The sequence below is a fragment of the Plecotus auritus genome (genome assembly GCF_963455305.1).
Source record: "Plecotus auritus genome assembly, chromosome: 8".
NCBI classification, from domain to species: Eukaryota; Metazoa; Chordata; class Mammalia; order Chiroptera; family Vespertilionidae; genus Plecotus; species Plecotus auritus.
The window spans coordinates 34,479,643-34,503,266 of NC_137782.1; the positions used below are offsets into that span (position 1 = coordinate 34,479,643).

General features: G+C 41.8%; 1 protein-coding gene across 4 annotated transcripts in view; it reads right to left on the reverse strand.

Annotated features, from left to right (window-relative positions):
- Positions 1-23,624, reverse strand: part of MTCL1 (microtubule crosslinking factor 1) — a 123,507-nt gene that overhangs the window by 95,088 nt on the left and 4,795 nt on the right. For all 4 annotated transcript variants that reach the window (XM_080686268.1, XM_080686270.1, XM_080686267.1 and 1 more), the window contains exons 2-3: positions 17,972-18,196; positions 16,501-16,659 (exon numbers count right to left, since the gene is read on the reverse strand). In XM_080686268.1, the coding sequence (XP_080542394.1) occupies positions 16,501-16,659; positions 17,972-18,196 (384 nt within the window). The remainder of the gene's footprint in view (positions 1-16,500; positions 16,660-17,971; positions 18,197-23,624) is intronic.

The following is a 23,624-nucleotide window of genomic DNA, read 5'->3' on the forward strand; positions in this document are numbered from 1 at the left end:
TCAAGGTGAGGTTCTAAGAGCTGTGAGGACTGTCCCTGGTACCCAGGGAACCCTCAGTCATGGCTGTGAGGGCGCCTCCCACTCGTTCTGTTCACAAGGCTTCACCTTCTGCTTCTCCCTGTCACCCCCACCTCTCTCGCGCACGCCCCACTAGAGGAATTACCAGAAATAAAGAGCAGAGTGAGATGCCCAGGCTAGCATCCCAACCTTCACCCCTTCATCCTTTTCCTGGCAATGTGTTCTGCTATCTCAAGAGCAGTTTAATAAAACAAAACACCAGTCCTTGAATGGGGTGATTTCAAAGGCTCATGGAGAGGCTCAGAGGCCGCCTGGAGGCTGGCAGGAGAGATTGACCACCCAGGCACCCTTCATTCTAATGAGGGTTCCTGTCCCCCTGTGACCTAGAGCACTAGAGCCACGCAGAATCAGCACAACCCACAACAGTTAGAAGGGTGCACTGTTTTGGTGAGTACAAGAGGGAAACATAAGGGAGAAAAAAGAACTAGGGTAGCAGAAAGGGGTGGAGTGAATTTGATGAGTGGCAGGTTCAAACGAATCTTAGACCATCATGTGTATGCTAGAATCTGGCCTTTGATGTGTTTTAGGAAAACTATAATGAATGGACTAGAAGCTACATCGTCACTGCCCTTTACGGCTTCTGCTGTTATAAATATACACCTCGAGACTGTGAGTTGACTAACTCACTAGAGCAATTACATGTTGTAAGCTCAATCTTCTGGGGCCTCTGCTTTATTGAAAAGAGAGCACTGCAAGACCTCATCTTCCCCAAACGCCTGTTTTGGAAACTCTTATTTTACCCTTCATTAATCTAATGGACCCACAGCACTGCTCCTGGGTGGGAACTATTTAGCTACAGTTACAGAGATGCTTCAGATGCACCATCCCATGGCAGTGGCTGCTGCTGATCTAAAATTACCAGGAGACTAAAAACTAAAATAGAGGTGCTGCTGTGGCCTGGGCATCAGGATTCTTAAAAGCTCCTGGCTCGCATTTCTCAATCCTTTCACTAACCATCTAATACAAGCGGTGGCACAAGCTGAACCTTGTCAAACCTGCTCTAAGCACTGCTGTTCTCTAATCCTCCTGCAAGAAAGGCTTCAACCGTCCACACGGTCGCCTCAGAGGGCACCTCTGAAGATGTTCTGCAAGAGTCTGAGAGCAAAGGTGAACATGTAGTGCCCACTTTCTACCCACCTCTTTGCAGAGTTAGAAAATGGAGGCCCTTTGGAAAATAAAATAGTTAACCAAGCTCTAGACTTCTAGGATTTGAACCCAGACATAGTAAGCAGGGAGACAAGACAGCTTGCCTAAGGTACTAGAACAAACCTTGTGAAGCTCCCTCACAAGCATGTCAAATCCTCCTTCAAGAGAAAAGAGCCTGACACTATTGCCAAGGCCAAATGCAGCTCAACATCACCACATGCTCCTCTGGTCAACCAGGAATCTTCCTCCAGGGGGTGGAGGGAGAGATGCCCTGCTAGCCTGCTACATGTCCTGCTTGTCTCTCTCAGCTGGTGGTGCTCAACTGCCCGCCCGCCCCCTCACCCACAGGACATTTGGCAATGCCCACAGACATTTTTGATTGTCATAGATGAAGAGGTTTGTTTCTTCCATCTAGTGGGTAGAAGCCAGAGATGCTGTTATGCATCCTACAAGGCACAGGACAGTCCCCCAACTGCAAACAATTATCAGCCCAAAGTGTCCAGAGTACGGAGGCTGAGAAACCCTGCTCTAAGCAGATTACTCAAAAGTGATTCCTGAAGCAAGTCCAATATGTGATGTTTCCAGTGAGCACTATATCACTTCTGGGCCCCATCACCTAGGTGACGCCAGGAATAACCTTGTTTGAAGATAAATCCAAACCCCAACAAAAAATCCTACACAAGAGAACTCTTAGAAACAAACAAGAAACTCTTAGTGTTACTTCAAAACTAAAAAGTTAAAAAATGGTTTGGCCAACCCCCTCCATTGAATCAGTTAGCCAGAGGGAAAATCATCTTTAATTCACACGAGAGAACATTCCTGCAACTCTCCTCTAGTAGGAATGTTTAAAGATCTTGATCATTAAAGTTGTTTTAGACCAAAGCAGACGGGCACTTACTGCAAAAAAATATCATCTTTAAATTGTAATATTTCCTATGATTTATAAAAAAATAAATGGATGGATGCCGAAACCGGTTTGGCTCGGTGGATAGAGCGTCGGCCTGCGGACTGAAGGGTCCCGGGTTCGATTCCGGTCAAGGGCATGTACCTTGGTTGCGGGCACATCCCCAGTGGGAGGTGTGCAGGAGGCGGCTGGTCGATGTTTCTCTCTCATCGATGTTTCTAGCTCTCTATCCCTCTCCCTTCCTCTCTGTAAAATATCAATAAAATATATTTTTAAAAAATAATAAAATAAAATAAATGGATGATTTTCTAGAAATGCTTTTCACTCATTGATGAAGAAAAAATTGTTGCTAATCCCTCTTCGCATCCCACTCCCAGCGTGGTGCGTCAACAGCCCTGGGAGGCATGCCAGTGCCCTGACCTCCCACCACTGGCTCCCCGCAAACTGCCCTCTCTATCTCCCAGTCCTGCTCAGGTTCCAGGGAGAAGAGACAAAGCATGTGTGGTGGGAAAACAACTGACAAAGGTCTACTCCAACTGTTCAGAATTAAACAAACACAAATGTGTATTTGATAAATAAATACTGCTTTGCTTGGCAACCAGCTCACGTCAGCATCCAAAGATGAATAGCGCCTACAGTCCAATGCCAACTGTCTGATAAGCGCATCCCACATTTCTACATTCCCTTGTTCCAGGAAAACCGCTGTGGGTCACAAGAAAGAACATCTGAGATGTTGGGAAACCAATTGAGAACCCAACCACCCCACACAAACATTCTTTCAGAAAAAGAATTAACCAACCTGCACAAAGGAACGTGCCCTGGGAGAGCTTAGGGTCTCTCTTCTCTCTAAGGCTCCTCCTTCGGTCAAAAATTCAAATGCTGTTTGATCAACTGCTCAAAAGTAAGACATTTTATAGGACTGTATTTTGAATATATATTTACATATATATATATATTTATATATCTTGGAGTCTTTTCATTTTTTATTACTAAGGAAAAAAATGAAAACTGCTTATTTGGCTCATAATCATATTACTCAATGTATAATGGCTCTCACTTGAGTCAGAGAAATACCAAGAAAGTATACTCAGGAAATAGATAGTACCATATAGTATTTTCTAAGCATTTCTATATCTCTAACTCTTGATTCTATACTTAAGAATGTAAGTACCTAAATTATATTATAATTTAATATATAATACTATATAACACCATAAAAATTTAACAGATCCCAAGAATCAAATGTGAATTTTGAAAAGGAAAATATTTATTTATTTATTCCCATAGCACAAGCTTGATGCAGTTAACTGCCTAGTGAAAAATCTAAATTATTCAGAAATATGTTTGGTCTACATTTAAATTATTTTTTAAAAAAAAGCAATGTGTGCCGAAACCGGTTTGGCTCAGTGGATAGAGCGTCGGCCTGCGGACTGAAAGGTCCCGGGTTCGATTCCGGTCAAGGGCATGTACCTTGGTTGCGGGCACATCCTCAGTGGGAGGTGTGCAGGAGGCAGCTGATCGATGTTTCTCTCTCATCAATGTTTCTAGCTCTCTATCCCTCTCCCTTCCTCTCTGTGAAATATCAATAAAATATATTTAAAAAAAAAAAAAAAAAAAGCAATGTGAACACACTGCATGTCACTAAAATTCACAAAAGCTCCATTCTAACACTTAAACAGCAGTAGATAACATATTGAAGTTTTGCCATCCACATCATATAAGATTACCATCTGCCAAGAAAGGTTGTGTTGAGTGAAGAGGAAAAATGGCTAAGTCTTAAATCTCTGGGAGAAGTGAGTGGCCTGCAAACCAAGGGCACCCTGCCTGAAAGGTCACCTGAGCACCTGCGGTTCCTGTTGGTGAGATCCTACAGAAAACAGGTAAAGAGGAGGTTGCCCAGCCAAAGGGAACAAGGAGATGTGGCATGACCCCAGTGATGGACACTCTGAACCTGGCTGTGTGTTCAGGAAGCCATGAATGGAAGCTTTCCTTATCACTAACTAACAGTGTGATTTTATAACCCATGGTCATTGTCAAAATATCTGACCTAGAGTGGAATTACTGGTTTGCATTAACTGTCCTGAGGTAATCATTTACAGAATCAGAAATTCTTCACCAAAAGATTTAAAAATAATGTTGTGCTCTTTCTCATGGAAAAACTAAAGATGATAAAAACCTAACTCATCCAACAAATACTTATTGAATGCTTCAAATACTTATTGAATGCTTGATCAGGGGAGGGACGTACAGACACACGCATATATCCTGTAATGCAGAGATCTGAGGGTTCCGAAATGCCACAGAAGGATCAAATGAAATTCTCAAACTACTAACTGAAGTAGACACTGTACCAAGAAGGCACTCTAAAGACTTATAAAGCTAAGTAATCAAGGCTGTATTGGCAGAATCAATGGAACAGAACGGAGAACCTAGAAATATGTCCAACTGATTTTTGACAAAGGTGTGAAAGTAATTCAATGGAGAAAAGACAGCCTTTCAACAAATGGTCCACAGGCATTAAAAAATGATGAAAGTCTCATGTCTTATACAAAAATGAATTCAGAATGGGCTATAGATTTAAATGTAAAACTATAAAACTTTTTTAAAAAACGTTGAATAAAATATTCAGAATCTAGGGCTAGGCAAAGAGCTCTTAGAATTGATACCATAAAAGGAAATATTTATAAATTGAACTTCATCAAAATTAAAAACACTTGCCCTGAGAAAGCCTGTTAAAAGGCTGAAAGACAAGCGACAGAGTGGGAGAAAATACTTGCAACAGACAGAGAAAGACAAATACTGTATGATCTCACTTATATGTGGAATCTAAAAAAACACACCAAAATAAATGAATAAACAAAACAAAACAGAAACAGATCCTTAGATAGCACAAGCTGATGGTTGCCAAAAGAGAGGGAGTGGGAGAATGAGAATTTAAAAAACAAGAAAAGAAAATTTAGAAAATAAAGAAAATCTAGATAAATAAACACTATGCATGAAAAAAAAGAAAGAACTCTTAAAACTCAAAAATAGTGAAGAACAAACAAAAACCAGTAAAATAAACAAGCAATTCAATTAGAAAATGAGCAAGAGACATAAAGAGACATTTCAGCAAAGAAGTCATACAGATGGCAAATACCCCGTGAAAAGATGCTCAGCATCATTAGCCATTAGGGGAATGCAAATTAAAAGCACAATGAGCTTTCACCATTCGGAATGGCTAAAATAAAAAACAGTAGCACCAAATGCTGGTGAGGACACGGAGAAACTGGAGCACCCACGCACGACTGGTGCCAATGTTAAATGGTACAGCCACTCTGGAAAATAGTTGGCACTTTTTTAAGAAAATGAAATATGCAACTACTATATATAACCCAGGAAATGAGCTTCTAGACATTTATCCCAGAGAAATGAAGATTTACATTCCCACAGGAAACATGCACATAAACATTCACAGCAACCTTATTTGTAAGAGCCTCAAACTGGAAACATCCCAGATGTCCTGGACCAGTGAACAATTAAACACCCTGTGATACATCCATACCAGTGGAACACTACTCAGCAATGAAAAGATGCAAACTATGGTTATGCACGACAGCCTGGTGAACCTCTGTAGAGTGATGATGCTGAGTGAAAAAAAGCCAGTCCCTAAAGGTACACATTGTGTGATTCCATATATATAACATTCTTAAAATTACAATGTCACGGAAGTGGAGAACATAGCAGTGGTTGACAGGAGTGAAGGATATGGGAAGGGACTGGAGGGAAGTGGGCGTGGCCACAAAAGGTCAAGGTGAGGGATCCTTATGAGGATGCAACTGTCTTACAGCTTGACTCAATGTCAACATCATAGTTGTAATATCAATCAAGACTTTTATGAGATGTTATCATTGAGGGAAACTGAGTGAAGGGTACGTGAGGCCTCTCTGTATTATTTCTTAAAACTGCATGTGAATGTACAAGTATCTCAAAACAAAAAGATTAAAAAGTACAGTGCTAAGAAGTATACATAGTATGTTTCCAATTTCATACTAGTATGAAAAATCAGATATATCTCTGGGACATTAGCATGATGGGAATTCTCTACAGTTTTCTTTACTTTTCAAGCTTTCTACAATAACCATGTAATGGTTTAATCCTATGAAAATGTTTGCTCAGAGTTTAGAAAAGAGTGCTGTGGAAGGCCTCAGTGAGGAGGTGGTATTTCAGGGAGAAGCTTACAGAATGGGCAGCATTTCAATAAGGAGAGGTGGGAATCTAGGTACAATTCTGGTGTGGTAGTGTGATTTATAAGAAATGTATATATTTGGTCATTCAGACGAGCAAAATACATTTCAGATATATTTGGTCTTCATCAACAGTTCCTGGCTCACAGACCCCAAAAACCCTTAGAATTTCCTGAGTGACAAGAGCAATGGGAACTTCTTTTATTATATTTTGTGTCTTGTCCTCAGTTCCTAAAAATGTCTCAGAGACATAAAGATGAAATAAGTGTCTTGTTATTCACAACAAGCTCTTCCCACCACAACTGGCTTGTATCAATGAGACTGACATTTGCAAAACACCTAAGGATGCGGGCTGGTTGCCAGAACTAATCACAAACTGAGGGTTGGAACTTTTAGTCCCACACTCTGATTTCCAGGGAGGAGAGAGGGGCTAGAGCTTGAATCAAACATCAATGGCCAATGGTTCATCAAGCATGCCTGTATAATAAAACCTCCATAAAACAAACAAACAAAAAAGAGGGGGTTCAGAGAGCTTCCAGTTTGGAGAACCGGGACACTTCCACATGCTACCTTGCCAGGCTCCAAGCCCCATGACAGCAGAAACTCCTTTGTGTGGGACCTTGCATTATGTGGCTCTTCACCTGGCTATGGATTCGTATCCTTTAATATCCTTTGCTATAAATCAGTAATCTAGTGAGTAAATGGGTTTCCCTGAGTTCTGTGAGCCATTTTAGCCAATTAACTGAATCCAAGAAGAAGATTGTGGAAACTTCTGATTTATAGCTAATCAGTCAGAAGTATAGGCAACAACCTGGACTTGCGATTGGCATCCTGAGTTGGAGGGGATCAATGGAACCTACAATCTGTAGCCAGTTTGGTCAGAAGCACCTGCTTGAGTCTGAGAATTGCTTGTTAGTGTGGGGAAGCCTACACACACACACACACACACACCTTGGAATTGAATCCAGGAAGCTTTAACAGGAGGAGGGAGGGATGACAAGGACCTCAAACTGGATGGGAGAGAACAGGGCATGAGGGCTCTCATTGAGCAGGGTGGTAAGGCAGGCTGGGAGGACCCACGCTCACTCTCTTCAAAGGCAAATTCTGGCCTTCTTCCTATAATTTTCTCAGTAGAGAAGAAAGAAGAAGCTTAATAAATACTTCTAAAAGTAGAAATTAATTTTATAGATAAGCTTTAATGGGTCAAAAAAAGATGCAGTGCCCTTCCTCACCAACGCACTGGAGCAAGGAACCTGGAGCTGCTTGTTCCAGCGGCTTCCCCTAGAACAGTGGTCGGCAAACTCATTAGTCAACAGAGCCAAATATCAACAGTACAATGATTGAGATTTCTTCTGAGAGCCAAATTTTTTAAACTTAAACTTCTTCTAACGCCATTTCTTCAAAATAAGACTCGCCCAGGCTGTGGTATTTTGTGGAAGAGCCACACTCAAGGGGCCAAAGAGCTGCATGTGGCTCGCGAGCCGCCGTTTGCCAACCACTGCCCTAGAAGACACTCTGTTCAAGCGGGCTCCACAAATGCCTGCCTCCAGTTCTAACCGGGTAACTGGTCTTTTCCAAATCTACAAAGAAAGGAGAGTCCAGGTCTAAAGCTACGGTCTGGAGGAAAGACAGAGATTCTACCTGGGGTAGGTAGAATCAGGAGACCTGGGGTAGCTCTGTTGTGAATGGGCCACCCAGCCCTTGGTTTCTTCATGTTGGTAATGAAAAGGCTGGCTAATTCATCTCAAGTATTCTTCTAACTCTAACACTCAGTAAGTCTAAGGTCTCAGGCCTAGGTCTGGCCTTGCATGTCTTCACACCTCATCAGAAGCAAGCTGTCAAAGTTACTACTTCCAACATCCTTCCTTTGTCCTCACCACTGTTTTCTTTTTCCCCTGACATAAAATCTACTCAAAGTAAAGGTAAAATCCTCCTTTGACAACAGAACGTAAGGAAATAGCATAACCTAAGAAATGAAACCATTTCAAACACTTGCACCTGGGCAAGCCCCTACCTCCTCCTCATGCCTCCGCCACAGCTCACCATGGAGAAGCAAAAAGCCTGCCCGCCCTGTGTATCGGAAGAGGCCTGGTGAGGCTCAACTGAGCTGCCCGCGCCCCCTGACTACCCGCCCCCGCCCCCTCTCAGAACACTAGGACTCCCTGTAAAGTGGGTGGCAGGACTAGCCTAGTAGAAAACCCCAATATGATTCTGTCTTGACTTTGGCAAGAAATGGCTCCAAGGGGACAGGTTCTGAGTGACCAGGACAGACTGCGCTAGGTTTTTGCTCCTTCTTACAGCAACAGCATGAATCAGCCATTAAGTGCTATTTATGGTTTCACTCAACACACAACCCCTTTCTTCCCAGACACCAAAACTGGTCCATTTACAGCTTATGTATTCAAAACTATGTATGCCAAAACTTCCTGCAGTTGCTGCTGTTCTTAATCCTCCCCAACCTCTGACCTCTGGATTTCCAGGCCTGGGATACTGGGATTTGTTCCTTGGTTCACACGGCTCTGGCCCAATCCATTCCCTGCCCTCCTGGTCTGGGCAGAACTCACAAAAGGCCGTTTCCCTCCAAATTTCTGTTCAGACACTATATATACATGCGTGTACACACACACACACACACACACACACACACACACACACACACACCCGCAGACTCTTCTCATGTTTCAGTGTTCGGGAAAAAGACTTAACCAGACACCCTGATTCTTCTGCTCCCACTCTCATCCCACTCTACCTCATTATGAACTTAGCAGGCCACTTAACTGGGATATCATTCAGGGCACCAGATTTCTGCCGCTTCCTGTTCTCTAGCTAGTCACCGTGCCCCTCCCCATAAACTCATGGCTAGCAAATGAAACCTGATGCTACTTATCCCTTATGAGGTGTCCTAGAGAGCCCACCAAGCTAACACAGCTGCCTCTGCCCCACATGGCCTGCTGGTCCTACCTTCCACTGTTGGCTGGGCCAGCGGTGAGGCCCTGACTGACTCCCTGGCAGCCACGGACAGCCTGGTCAGGGCCCGAGCAGATGCCTGGAAGAAGGATTCTGCTCAAAGATGCTTTACAGTAGCTCAACCTAGCAAATCTTTTTCTTACAAGGAGGACCATAAACTCTGAAAACAAAGATAATATTATTTTATTAAATGCAGCCTAACAGCAATAAAACCATTTGTTATGTTTGTACACCTATATTTCCAGACTTTATGGCTGCCTGATAGTTTGAAGGTAATGACAGACAGAGAAAAGTGCTTGCCCACTGGTTGAGATAAAAGTAGAAAGACTATCTTAATCTATTCTGGCTGCTATAAAAAAAATACCATATAGACTGAGTGGTTTAAAGAACAAACATTTATTTCTTATAGTTCTGTAGGCTGAGAAATCTAAGATCAAGGTGCTAGCAGACTCAGTGAGGATCCATTTCCTGGTTCATAGACAGCCAACTTCTCATTGTATCCTCACATGGTGGAGGGAGCAAGGGAGCTTTCTGAGGTCTCCTTTATAAGGGCATTACTCCCATTCATGAAGTCTCCTCTCTCATAACCTAGCCACCTTCCAAAAGCCTCATCCCCAAATACCACCTCACTGAGGATTAGGATTTAACATATGAATCGGGGGGGGGGGGGAGGGGGAGGTTCACAAACATTCAGTCTGTAGCAAGACACCTAGAGAGAAGACAGTGAGTAGCAGCCATAACGGAGAGAAGCCATGAGAAAAAAGGGCCCCAAGGAAAATGGGAGCTGGTGAGTAGCACGGTGGAAAAAACTGAGCAGAGAAGGAGGAACACAAGTGCTGAGTCATGAAATGGAAGACAACTGGGGTTACTCATGGCACCCCAGAGCTGCCACGGAGAGCTGCCGAGCCCTGAGGGGTCACATCCTGTTCTGGCAGCACAGTACACTGAGTTATCATGAGGCCTCCCACAATAAACAGCTGGAAATGCTAGGGAAAGTGTAACAAGCAACAATTTATACACAGCTGAATTCACACAAAAAAGAAAAATTCCCCAGTGTCAGAAATGCATAAGATAATGAAAACCAGAGCAATTAGCACAAGGGTAAGAGTCAAGCATTGTGGGGTAGGAGGGAATGATGGAAGTTACCAGACATAGAAATAGGCCCTCGTAGCCAGAAGTGTGACAAGAAGCTTTCATGAATGCATCCAGGCAGCCCACTGAAGAGATGCACCCCAACTGATAGCAAACTAAAAACCACCAGGGGCGGGGGATGGGGAGAGTTAACTTCGTTTCAGGACACCAGATGGTGGAAAACAAAATCTCCTCTGAAGTATTAAAATACGCTACCGGTAGTCGGCAAACTCATTAGTCAACAGAGCCAAATATCAACAGTACAACGATTGAAATTTCTTTTGAGAGCCAAATTTTTTAAACTTAAACTTCTTCTAACACCACTTCTTCAAAATAGACTCGCCCAGGCCGTGGTATTTTGTGGAAGAGCCACACTCAAGGGGCCAAAGAGCCACATGTGGCTTGCGAGCTGCAGTTTGCTGACCACTGCCCTAACCCATGCCCCATGCAAGTTTGATTTTCCATTGACACAACCGATTTGGTACACAGCTTCACAAGTCAAAAACTAAGACTTAAATTTGGACCAATGATAGTACCAAGGCCTTTGGAAAAGACGAATGCAAAAATCTCACTAGAAGGACGTGTCAACAAACTTCATGGAATTCTCACTAAGAACAGCTCATAATAAAATGCACGTTGAGTGAGAGTCAGCGGATATGATGAACAGAAGGATTAGTAACACCAAGAACTGAAAATAACAGAACAAACTGGAAGAGACTATGACTTTAAGATGGTTAAAGATCTAAAAGAAGGAACAGATGAGGAACAAAGAAATATTGTGAAAAAGAACATGCAAAGTTGTGTGTTTTTTTAATCCTCACCAGAGGGCATGCTTACAGAGAGGCGGGGAGAGAGACTGAAAGAGAGAACCATCGACGTGAGAATCATCGATTGGCTGCCCTCCACATGGGTCCTGACCATGGATCAAATCCGCAACCAGGAATATACCCTGTGCGAGAATCAACCCACAACCCCTCGGTGCACAGGATGACACCCAACCAACCGAGTCACTCCGGCTGGGCAGAACAAGCAAATTTTTTTAAAATTCCAGAAATGAAAGGTAAACTCATAGAAATGAAAACTTACTGGATAAACAAAACAGTAACTTTTTTTTGTAAAAATGAGAATTATTAACTTGGACAAGAAATGAAGAAATTATCCAGAATATAGCACAGAGAGATAAAAAGATTTTTACAGAGGTTAGGTAAGATGGAGGATGGACTAAGAATGGCCAACATAAGAAGATCCCACATATGACTAACAGGCATTCTAGAAGAAATGCAGAAACTAGGGTAGAAATGATACCATTGTAACTAGCTAGTTATTAATGAGCATGGTCCTCTGGGCAGCTTCACCAGGAAGCTGCAAGCTTCAGGCTCCAGGGAACCACCGGTCCATTCCCTGCAGATCACTGGGGAAAAGGATCAGGCAAAAGGGAACCTGGGCTCCTGTGCAGTGAAGCTGGGGTGACAGAAGGAAGGTGTTTGCCTGTCGGTCTAACCTGGGAACAAGGATAATTGGCTAGAGGGGCAGAGCCACTGCAAGCGTGTGAAATCCTGAAGGCTTCCTTGTTTAAGCTCCGAGCTACAACCCCGAGACAAAGCGTTCTCCCTCTCTGGTTCCTCTTGTTTTGCTCCTGCTTCCTTGCACTGGTTTACTCCATGACCGGCACTGGCCTGCCTCTGTGACCCAAGAAGCTGCGCAATGGACTGCCCTGGGAACACAAGCTACGCTGGCCAGACGCTGGACTGGACTGTGCTTTAATATGGAGCAACGACTCCCGGCAGTGGCTTTGATCTTAGCCTAGTGAAGTCCAGGGCGGGATGAAGGGAGATGGAACCTTGGAGGGAAACTCCCTTAATGTTACCTCATCAACAATGTTTTCCATGATACCTCAATCCTCCCATGGCGGCTTCAGGAAATTCTTGTTCCCACAGCACCCCAAGAAGCCCACTTCCACCAGGTGGGGACACAGAGGATACCCCACTGATAACAGATAGAACAGAGAAAGTAAAAAGTTTTAATAGAGGTTACAATAAACCATTATAGCCCTGGCTGGTGGGGCTCAGTTGGTTGGAGTGTGTCCCGTGCACCGAAAGGCAGCAGCTCAATTCCTGGACAGGGCACATACCAGATTGCAGATTTGATTCCCTGGCTGGGGCACGTGCGTGAGGCAACCGATTGATGTTTGTCCCTCACATGGATGTTCATGGATGTTTCTCTCTCCCTCTCCTCTTCCCCTCTCTCTCTCTCAAGTCAATTTTAAAAAATTAGCCATTATAAAGTGTAAAATTCAGTGGCATTTAGTACACTCACAAAGTTGCACAACCATCACTTCTATCTAGTTCCAAACATTTTCCAAACTAAACTGCTAAACTATTCAAAAGGAAACCCCACACCCATTAAGCAGACCGTCCCCCTTCTCCCCTCTCCTCGGGCCCTGGAAACAACGAAGCTTTTTTCTGATTCTGTGGGTTTACCTAGTCTGGATATTTCCTATAAATGAAATCATACATGTCTCACTCCTTTTACTTAGCCTATTTCTGAGGTTCATCCATATTATAGCATGTATCAGTGAGAAAGAAAACTTCTAAGACTGCAAAAGCAAGGAGCAGTTGAACCTTAAGCACCTGGCAGGCAAGTGAGGTTGGGAAGCAAGAGAAGTAAGAAAAATAACAATCACTTAAGCCCGAGTGACTAAAAGGACAGTGGCACCACTAACCAACCCAACGGGGAAAGACAGAAGAAGGGGCAGATGGAGCGAGGGTGATGAGTCTGTTTCTGACACACTGAGTTTGAAGTGCTAGGAGAAATCCGTCTTGAACAAGTCCACCAGGCAGCTGAAAATAGTCTGCAGCTTAAGAGAGAACAGCCCCAGCAGAGGCTACAGAGCTGAAGAGGTACAAACATGCGCTGTTTCACTGTCTGAGGCCAAGAGGGACATACACTTCTGTCACCTAGAGACACACACGCACTGTCCTTGCCTTTTTCAAAAGGTAATGCGTCCATTTACAAAACTTCGGAGGTGAACAGAAATGGGTAAGGCTCAGGAGAGAGAAATATTATCCTCAACCTAGAGCAAAACTCAGGGCGTGTTTTGTTCCGGCTTTCATAAAAAGAGCCCATTCATGGAGACCACTGCTGGCATTTGCCAATAAATACCTCCTCCACCACTTTTGAACCTTATCACGGACTCCATCATTCTCTGCTTCCAGCATACAATACCAGCGTCTAACCCTCCCTCAGGCTCCTATCAGTTTTATGATTTATTTAGAACAGCGGTTTTCAAACTTTTTCATCTTATGACACACATAAACTAATTACTTAAATTCTGTGGCACACCAAAAAATATATATTTTGTCAATCTGACCAAAAAATAGGTGTAATTTTGATTCATTTACAACAAAAATAATAATAGTAATTATCTACCCTTTTTGCTCCAAAGTGACTTTAAAAAAAAAATCAGTTGCCTATACTTTTATATAAGGATTTCTGGTACCAATAATTAACCAATCAGATTCAACCTTATTATGTGGCATGACCAATAAGATGCAACTCTATTATATGACCTATACACACACAGGTTGTGCCCCCAAAATGTATCCACACTGTACCAGCTGATAGCTCAATTTTAAAAATGAAATGTATTTTAATCAACAATGCCTTTATAATATTTCAAAGTGTGTGTTTACATTTTTTTTGAGACACCCTATATTAATGGTTCAAGACAGGATATTCACACTAGATAGCTATTGTGTTGGCTGTTGTCATTTTTTTATTTGACAATCTAAGAGAAATGAGGTCAGTGCCCTGAACTAAATAGTCAGGTATTGCATGTCTTAAAAATTCTTGCGGCCACACCTGTTGAAAATGACTGGTTTAGAAGTTTGGTGTAAATACACAGCCCCGTCAGTCTGACTGTAACTCTGGAGGTAAAATACTTATTGTGTCCCCATTGAGCAACCCCTCTCCAAACAGCTTTCACCCACAAAGAAGGAGCTGACCCCTCCACCTTCTCCCCTCCTCAGAGCCAGCCTGAGCCTACCTCACAGCTCTGAGGATCCTTACCTCACACTTGCCTGGCTCTGAATGGTAAGAGTAATCATTTCCTTCCCCAAAGAGCTTTTATCCATGACTGGAAGGCAAATACTGCACCAGCCATTAAATATGTGCAAAAGAATTTTTGCTTGTTTGAAATATATATATATATATATATATATATATATATATATAATTTACTTATGTGTATATAATTTATATATTTACACACAAATATACGCACATCAAATTTATAAAATAAACTTCTAAGTTGTTTTCTATACCCACAAGGTCAGGATCAAACCAGAAGTTTTGAGGGGAAAAACCCGTTATGGCATACTTTCTAGTAAACTTAGACAAAGGAAAGAGAGGAAAGTAAACTACTAGAACAATAAGTCAGAGATAAGAGACCCACAATCAGAGGAAATTCCTCTGGGCCTGGGGTAAGTATGTGTGTAAGGTAAGAGGCAAGGGTTACCCAGAATGAAAGAACATTGTCAGCATCTACCTCTTCCTCTGGGAAGCTCACTGAGTCCCCCAGGCAAGCTGTAGTCACTACAGCTTCACATCCTCACCCTCCTTCACCCGCTCACCCAGCGAGTCTCCATGATGCCTATAGGCCAGGCACTGTAATAGGCAAAGAAACCCCACAGTAAACCAAAAAACAAGCCCCCCAAGCCTACTGAGCTTGAGTTCTAGATGGGCATTAGGGAAGGGGAGACAACGAAATAAAACACACAGCATTTTAGATAAGTGGTAACAATATACATGTAATTTACCCAAATCCATGATGTATCAGATGGGAAGGCAGACGGGGATGGCCAGGGTGGAGACAACACTTAATGTGTAAGTGTTGAGGGGAGGCTGGATGAGGTGAGATGTCAGCAGAGACCTGCAGATAAGGGATTGAGCCACAAGTGGCTGAATCTCTGGAAAGAGACCGTATCCGGGCAGGGCAAGCTCAAGAGTGGCATGGCTGTGAGGAGAGGGAGTGGGGGAGGAATCAGAGGTCGCAGCACTGGCTCCTTTGCTGTAATTTTTGTTATCTGTGTGCCACATTGAACTGTAAACACCTTGAGAGCAGGGCCTGTGCTGCCATACTCTCCTCTGCATGCCCAGTGCCTCGTACAGGGCCTGAATTAAGTTGGGTGGATGGACGGGGAACGGCTGGTGAATCAGGAAGCTTGGCCAAGAGAAAACTAAACTGCTAAGTAAGGCTGTTAGCAAGTAATTTGCTGGCTTTCACAATCATCTTTTTTTAAAAACCATTATCTTAAAGCCTTCACCAAGTTTTTAATTTCATCAACATGCAGAATATTTTCTAAGAAAATACTCAGCTTATAATAGCAGTCAACAACAGAACAGGATTTACATGACTTTATGCAAATGAGTGTATATTTATATTCATACACACCTATATTTATATAAATTCATATATATTTATTTTATAGACCACTTTGCTAGGACATAGTCACTCCACAAAATTTTTAAAAAATCTACATTTAAATCATATTGGCTGAATAACAGATGTAGGTCGCATACTCATATTACCTGTTGACCCAGGCAACCATAACATAGTTTCCAGCTTGTTGGAAGACTTTTGAGAAAAAAGCTACCACTTAATGTTGTATTCCAGTAAGAGTGCTCAACATTTTGACACATAAAAACAACTAATGGGCAGCTCATCTGAATGGGAAGTATTAAAAATAGCTTCAGACCAGGGTTCAACAAGGCTTTTCTGTAAAGGACCAGAGAGCAAACACCAGGTTTGTGAAAGCAACATGCAGTCTTTGTCACATAGTCCTCCTTGCTTATTGGTTTATTCTGTGTGGTGGGGCTGTTTTCCCATGCTATAAAAAAATGTGAAAGCCATTCTTACTTCCCAGGCCATGCATACAGGCCATAGTTTGCCCACCACTACTTTCAACCACAATGATAATGGGATACTTGGAGTCCCAACTTCCTCACAATTAAACCCAAAGGAGAAATCCCCGTACATTTCCGGATTACCTCTTTCAGTCTCTCCAGCTCATTTTGGAGGGCCTGTTTGGATATTTCCACTTCAATCATCTGCTGTCGGAGGGCTTCATTTTCATCTTCGGCTTTCGCACGCTTCTCCTCCACAGTTTCAAGTTCATGGTGCAATCGGACAGACACGTCTTTGGCTACCTGCAGAGACAGTCATCCAGGTATGAAGCTTTCTGAGCGCCAAGGCTGCATCCAAACAACTTTTGAGGCAGAATCATTAAGTGATACGGTATGACACCGAAGAGCGAAGACCTTAGCAATGTTAACAAGCCGATTTTTACAGGAGGGTATTAGTTTAAAATGTGATGTTCACATTATGAGGAAGAATACAACTTTTATCTGGATTAAAGCACCACTCTGGATAGCCCTTTTTCCTTATAAGGTATTACCAAGAATGTTAATTCTGCTCAAGTGCAGATGCTTTAAATGATAAATTAGAAATAATAACAATACAAAACCAATTTTTCTGTTCCCTAAGGTAATATTAAACCTATTTGGTAAAAAAAGATAATAATTCTGTAGTAGATGTTTAATGCAGTCAAGTTTTAAGTTATCTCCTGTGGTAAAATATTTGAATGTTAAAAGCAGTTAAACGTTGTTACTTTCTAAAAGGAAATGAGAAAGAGATTTTGCAAAAGAAATATATATCACCCTTATGTCACACTAAATGACATTTTGTAAGTGTTTTATAAATTTTATAGAAGTACAAAGATCTTATTTTGTTATCATAATGAAAGGCTAAATGAGGTTTCATAAGTGATCCCATAATAAGGAAGACATTATGCATAGTTCATCTCTTGATGAATGATTTGTTAATTGGGCATGAGAGAAGCCAGAATTTAAAGTCTGGGATTTCTTCACCTCATTCCCATTTCTGGCACTGGTTCTCAAAGACACTTTCAACAATTAGTTATGACCTTATTTCTCCTCAGTTAAACCATCACTACACTATTCAAGTCTCACTTGGGTTATGGTAATTTCAGGTTTTCTACATCCTAGGAACTTAAATAACAATAAAAATGTTAAGTGATTATGGTCAATTCTTAAGAGTGGTCTTTGACCATAACTGAATTGATAATCAAGAGATTTTTTTTAAATATTTCAGATCTTTAGAAGGAGTTTCTGTATCATTTCTATACAATTGCCAAACCAATTACCAGGTATTAATTATTTTTTATTATAGATCTATTACTATGATTTCTTTTCTTTCTTTTTTATTATGTTTGAAGATCCCATTTCATATGACAGATTTAAATCTTGGACCACCAAAGCCATATGAATCTTCATTCATAAAGTGAACAAAAATGTTCACACTGAAGTCTGTTGAGAGAAACATGACCAGAACATTAAGACCACATGTAAGTGGGGTCCGAGGGCTGCATTTTCAGATCTGTGACCCCGTCCACCCCAGCTCTTCCCGGGAGCTCACGTCCCATCAGCCCGGCTCACTCACCTTTAAGTCCTGTTCCAGACTTCGGATGAGCTCGCCGTCCACCTGACCTGTCTCGGCCACTTTCAGGCTTTTCTGCTCGGCTTTCCTGAGGCGGTACTGCAGGATCCGGCAGTTTTTATTAGCACGGTCCAGTTCTCGCCGGAGCTCCTGCAGCTGGTAAACATCTTCCTCTAAATAACTGTCCCTCATCTCTTCCATTTCAGCCCGGAGTTCATCCAATTCATCCTACACAAGCCAGACGGAGTAGATTTATAAGCCGAATACCTAAGAAAAAGGGCCATGCGCCCCCTCCCCGCCCTGTGATACTAAACGTTAACTACCTGCACACTTACGCACGGGGCCTGTGTGATATGGCACAGGGGCCTCTGGGCATTCTTACACGAGTGAATATCACCAGATGTCTGTTCAAATATCATGGATCCAGAAACTAAAATCCAGCCGAATTGTTCATTGTGGCCTTTTAGTGTTTATTCCATTTCCAATATTCCCTTACATAATCATAATAATAAATGAAGTAACTCTGCAGATAATTAAACTTTAGATTCAAACCGAACATTGATTCCCATCTCTAAGGCACAATCCAGGTTTCAAAGATGAGTCAGACAGACCCTGCCTTCAAAGCACATAAACTTTAGCGGAATCATAACTGTGACCTACCCTGGAATTATAACATACCTGCCAAGGTCCCTAAAATTCTGTTCCACAATACAAATCTCAACACTAACTAGGGGTCTGAAATTCTAAAGATAAAACCTTTACATTGTATCAAATACATACTGGGTTTGTTTTCCCCCATTCACCTATCCTTTATATCCTCCATTTCACTTTGCTGTCAATATGGAGACCCTATGAATACAGAAAAAACCCAGTGTCCCTGCCTCCCCTCCATCCCTCCAATCCCACAGCCAATCCAGTGCTGTCAGCTCAACATCAAAATACCTCAGGGGCTCTCTTCCCAAGGACCACATTCTCCATCCCTCTCAAGGGGCTACTGCACAAACAGGTAAATTCATCACATGGGACCCCTTGCTTCCCCTCACTCTCTCCTTCTCCCCAGTCCATTCTTGACCCAGACTGCTATCCTTTTAATATGGAACTCGGACCTCCTCCCATACTAAAACCCCTCCAGGGGCTTCCCATCACACCTGGAAATTCTTCCAAGGCCTCCCCAGGGCCTCTGAGCTTCCCCCTTCTCTTGTCCCAGGAGGTAGAGAACTGCTCCAGGCCTTTCACCTGCTACTGCCTCTCCTTAAAACGCTCCTCCCAGCACTTTGTGAGGCTCCATTCTCATTATTTGAAGGACAACCAATGCATTCTCTGACCACCTTCCCTCCCCAACCCACTGTCTCTTGTCCCTGGCTTGCTCTATATTCTTCCACCTCTTATCACTGTCAATTTATCATCTGCCGCCCACACTAAAAGGTAAGTTCCATGAGGGCAGACACCTTGAGTATCTTGTTCCTCTTTACATTCACAGCACCCAGAGGAGTGTGAGCCAGCCATACAACGGGTCCTCAATAAATATGTGTGGAATGAATACACAACACGTAGAAAGACCGAATCATAATGATGACCAATATCAGACATAATGGCAGCTTTGCTTTGTTCCAATCTTGTGGCCTAATTATTAAAAAAAAAAAAAAAAAAAAAATGTTCTCAATCCCCTAGACAGGGCTGCAATATGTGAGATATAAATTCTACTGAAGTATTACTAAAGATTTTAACAAGGTACTATTTAGAAGGAGGGAGATTAAGGAAAGCATGCTAAGAATTTTCTTGATTTGTTTGATAATTGATAGTTTAAATGCCTCCAGAATAAGATACACTCAGTCATTCCCATTTGTTTTGTTCAATTAATATCGAAGCTCAAGAAAAGAAAAAAAAAAAAAAACTTTACAAAACTTCACCCTAAGTTGTCAGCTCAGGTCCTGCCATTCAGTTTACTCCTGAATTCTCCCCACTCTTGCTAATCCTGCATTTGTTCTTAAAACTGGGGACTTACTTACAATAAAGCACAAGAGTTTCCCAACCTCAAAGCTTCAGGTAGATAAGAAGTTGAACAGAAAGAAGCCTCCTGGAGAGTGTTTTATCTTGCATCAGATTAAATACAAAAGTGTAACAGATCAATACATTGGGAATCTTTATGGAAAAGCAGATTGGCATAAACAGGGTGAAGACAGTTCTTCAGCTATCCTCAACAGTATGCAGTGGTCTATTGGGAGCATAGAGGTGCCATCGCTTTCCCTCAACCCCAGCGTGTACCGGTCGATTCTCCCCACCCTGTCCACACTACCCTAATCAAGAGAATGGCCTACGTTGAACATACATGAACAGAATGGACTGGCTGAGCTCTTCAGAGGACTGGAGAACGCAGCTATTTCATGAAGGTCCTTGCCAACCTTCAGCAAAGAGGTTGTGACTGATGTCTGCTCCCCCCACTGAGGCTTGGAGGACGCAGTGCAGGAGCTGTGCCCCGACTCAGCCCATCCTGGAGGAGACCAACCACAGACCAAAAGCTTTAAGTGGGCCTTGTGGATATCATCCTTTTGATAAAGAGAGTATCTTCAAAATCAAGGTCAAGTTTGACCCGGGTTCCATCCATGAATATGATGAGTCAGACTATGAAAAAGTCTAGTCTTTACCCTTGTGTCTGAGGACACTTAAAAGATATTTGTGTCACTGGGTAGAACTAATAAAAAATAGTTCAATACAAAAAATAATCGCCATATGTATACACACACACACACAAAAAAATGCAGTGTCTGTGGCCATTCTGTTCACAGAAGGAATTGTTTATGACTGCTTTTCCATCTGGAAACCTTATCCCTAAAAGCCAAAGTCACTAACGCTTGTAATTACTTGGTACTCAAACCAAAATTTTTAAAATGTGATATAGTCATAAGAAGATATAAGATACAACTTCCAGGCATAAAAATGTTCTCGAATTTTCAGACTTTGTAATAGGAGAGCTCTCGTCGGCCTAATGTCAAATGCTGGATGTGTTATATAGATGTGTGAACAACCAATGGCATGCTAAAAAAACTATTTAACATGTTAAGCCCCAGCCTGTTTTGTCTTCCGGATGGAAAGTATAGTGTCAGTCACCAGTGACTGACAGGGTGCTTAACGTGTTAAGGGCTAGAAAAACCCACACCTCCAAACCATGGAGTAAGCCAGATATAAACAGCTAATATTTTTGGCGTAAATAATTAACAACATTAATTGCCCTGAGGCTAAATTAGAAAGAGACCATAATTTCATGTATTTGAATCATTACTTTTATAACTCATATTTTACCTAAATTTGTAGAATAGAAGACATTCCTTATTAAGCACTTTACCTTCATTAGTAACCCTACAATAACCCTTCCAGGAACATATTAATCCCATTGTATAGACAAGAAAAGCAAACCTACACTGGTTGACATGTCTGAAATTCCAGCTAATAAATGGAAGTTAGACTGCAAACCCAGACTGTCTGATTCCAAACACACGATCTTTCCAATAAATACTATAAATTATTTGCAAAAACCAGAACAAATGAAATAATAATAGGCTTCAAATTACACTTTTAAAAGCCCACTGTCAGTGTAAAATAACAAAAGCAGGCTAACATTTAGAGCTTGACAATTGTCAGTGTGCAAGTATATCCATTATCACAACTGGTCCTCAGAAAAACATTGTAATGTGCAACCAAGATATTAAGACACCCCCCTTTTTAAAATGAGGAATTTGCTATTCTAAAAGTTTAATGGCTTCCCAACACTAGTCTGTTTCAGAGATGGGATGAAGCCAGTATTTAAACTCTTTTCTTGGAGCCTTGAAAAAAAGCAATTTTCAGGTTCAGTGAAAAGAAGTTACAAAAAAAGAAAATTATAAATCCTGTAAGCTGGCAGCAGACATTTGGAAAGCAAAAACTGTGGTTATTCAGATTAGGGTCATGGTAGATAGTGATTTTCAAACTAACTACATTAATTTTCTGACAGCACGCTCTAATTTGTATTAAAGAACCATAAGATGTCTATCATTTAAATGTTTAAGAAAGTTAAATCAAGCAGAACATATAATGTTTCTGGCAGATGTACTTTAGACATAGTAAGTAAAAGTGAAAAATTGCTGTTTTGTTTATACACAGAAATTAATAAGAAAAATATTACTCTTAATCAACAGCTTTGTATTAAATTAGCATCAGGTCTGTCACATACTTAAATGTTAGATCATTATCTCATTGGAAAGCTCATCTAGTTTTCTAATTAATTTTTCAAATTTTATATATAAAATGAAATCATGAAGTGGTATGAATCTCTTCAACTATCCCCCTTTGCCTACAGATAACAAATTGAGCCTATTTTATATATAAATTAGAGTAATAACCAGATATCATCGGAGCACTAGAGTAAACCAAGATTAAAATGAAATGTTTCAATGAAAACCTCTATGAGAATAGTTTTAGCCACAAATATAAAGTAAAACCCAAATCCATGGTTTCTTAGTATAACTGGTACAAATTCTTGATCATACAGATAATTTTATCCAAGTCACAATCTCCTTTAAACAAACCCAAATCAATAACTACTATTGATTTAATAACCCCTCCTTAAATAGGCCCAATTTGGACAGTAGGAGGAGTCATCTGGCTACTGTTGCAATAATTCCATCTTCTGGGAGTTGTAGACAGAAACTATTGTCTGTTGTAATACACAAATAACCCGCCTCATTTCCCTCTGGACAATGGAAATGGTCTCTGCAGAGTCCCAGCTGTAGCTAAGAAGGCACAGGGGCTGCTACCATTGTTTACCAAGTGATAGTTCACCCAGCAGCTGATGGGCTGTTGGCCCTGGTCTACATTATCTTGCCACCCAAGATTATTACAGCCGCTCTTTCACAGAGTGAATAAAGAATGGATGTGGAAAGTGGAATGTCAGGAAAGAATAGAAATGCTGCCCACTTTAACCCTGCCAAAGGAAAGGGAGGAGGAGCAGGGTCCAGAAGAGGGACGGAGGAGCTGACGCACTTCAGAACTGCTGGGCCCTGCCTCATAGTGTCCCCGCCTCTGGGCCACACTGAGCACTTAGAACCCAGGCAGCCAAATTTAACAAAACCATTTCAGAGCTTGAAACTCAGGAGACAACCTCAAGTGAGAAACAGAATGGTAAGATTGGATCAGTGCATCGTAAAAAAACAAAAAGACGCCGAAACCGGTTTGGCTCAGTGGATAGAGCGTCGGCCTGCGGACTGAAAGGTCCCAGGTTCGATTCCGGTCAAGGGCATGTACCTTGGTTGCAGGCACGTCCCCAGTGGGGGGTGTGCAGGAGGCAGCTGATCAATGTTTCTCTCTCATCGATGTTTCTAACTCTCTATCCCTCTCCTTTCCTCTCTGTAAAAAATCAATAAAATATATTTAAAAAAACAAAAACAAACAAACAAAAAAAAACCAAAAAGACTTTCCCAGTCATCTCCCTTGGGAAACTGTTCCTCTCAAAGAATTCAATGTTATTTGTCCTTGTAGCTAGCACTGGCTTCTTTTGTTTTAACCAAAAATAATTCTTATGAAATGACAGAAAGCAGAGCAAAAAGAGGCAGCCCTTCCTTACACCAATCCTTGTTCATCCCACAGGACATGGCAGTTAGGAGTACACTCTTTGGGAGCAAGA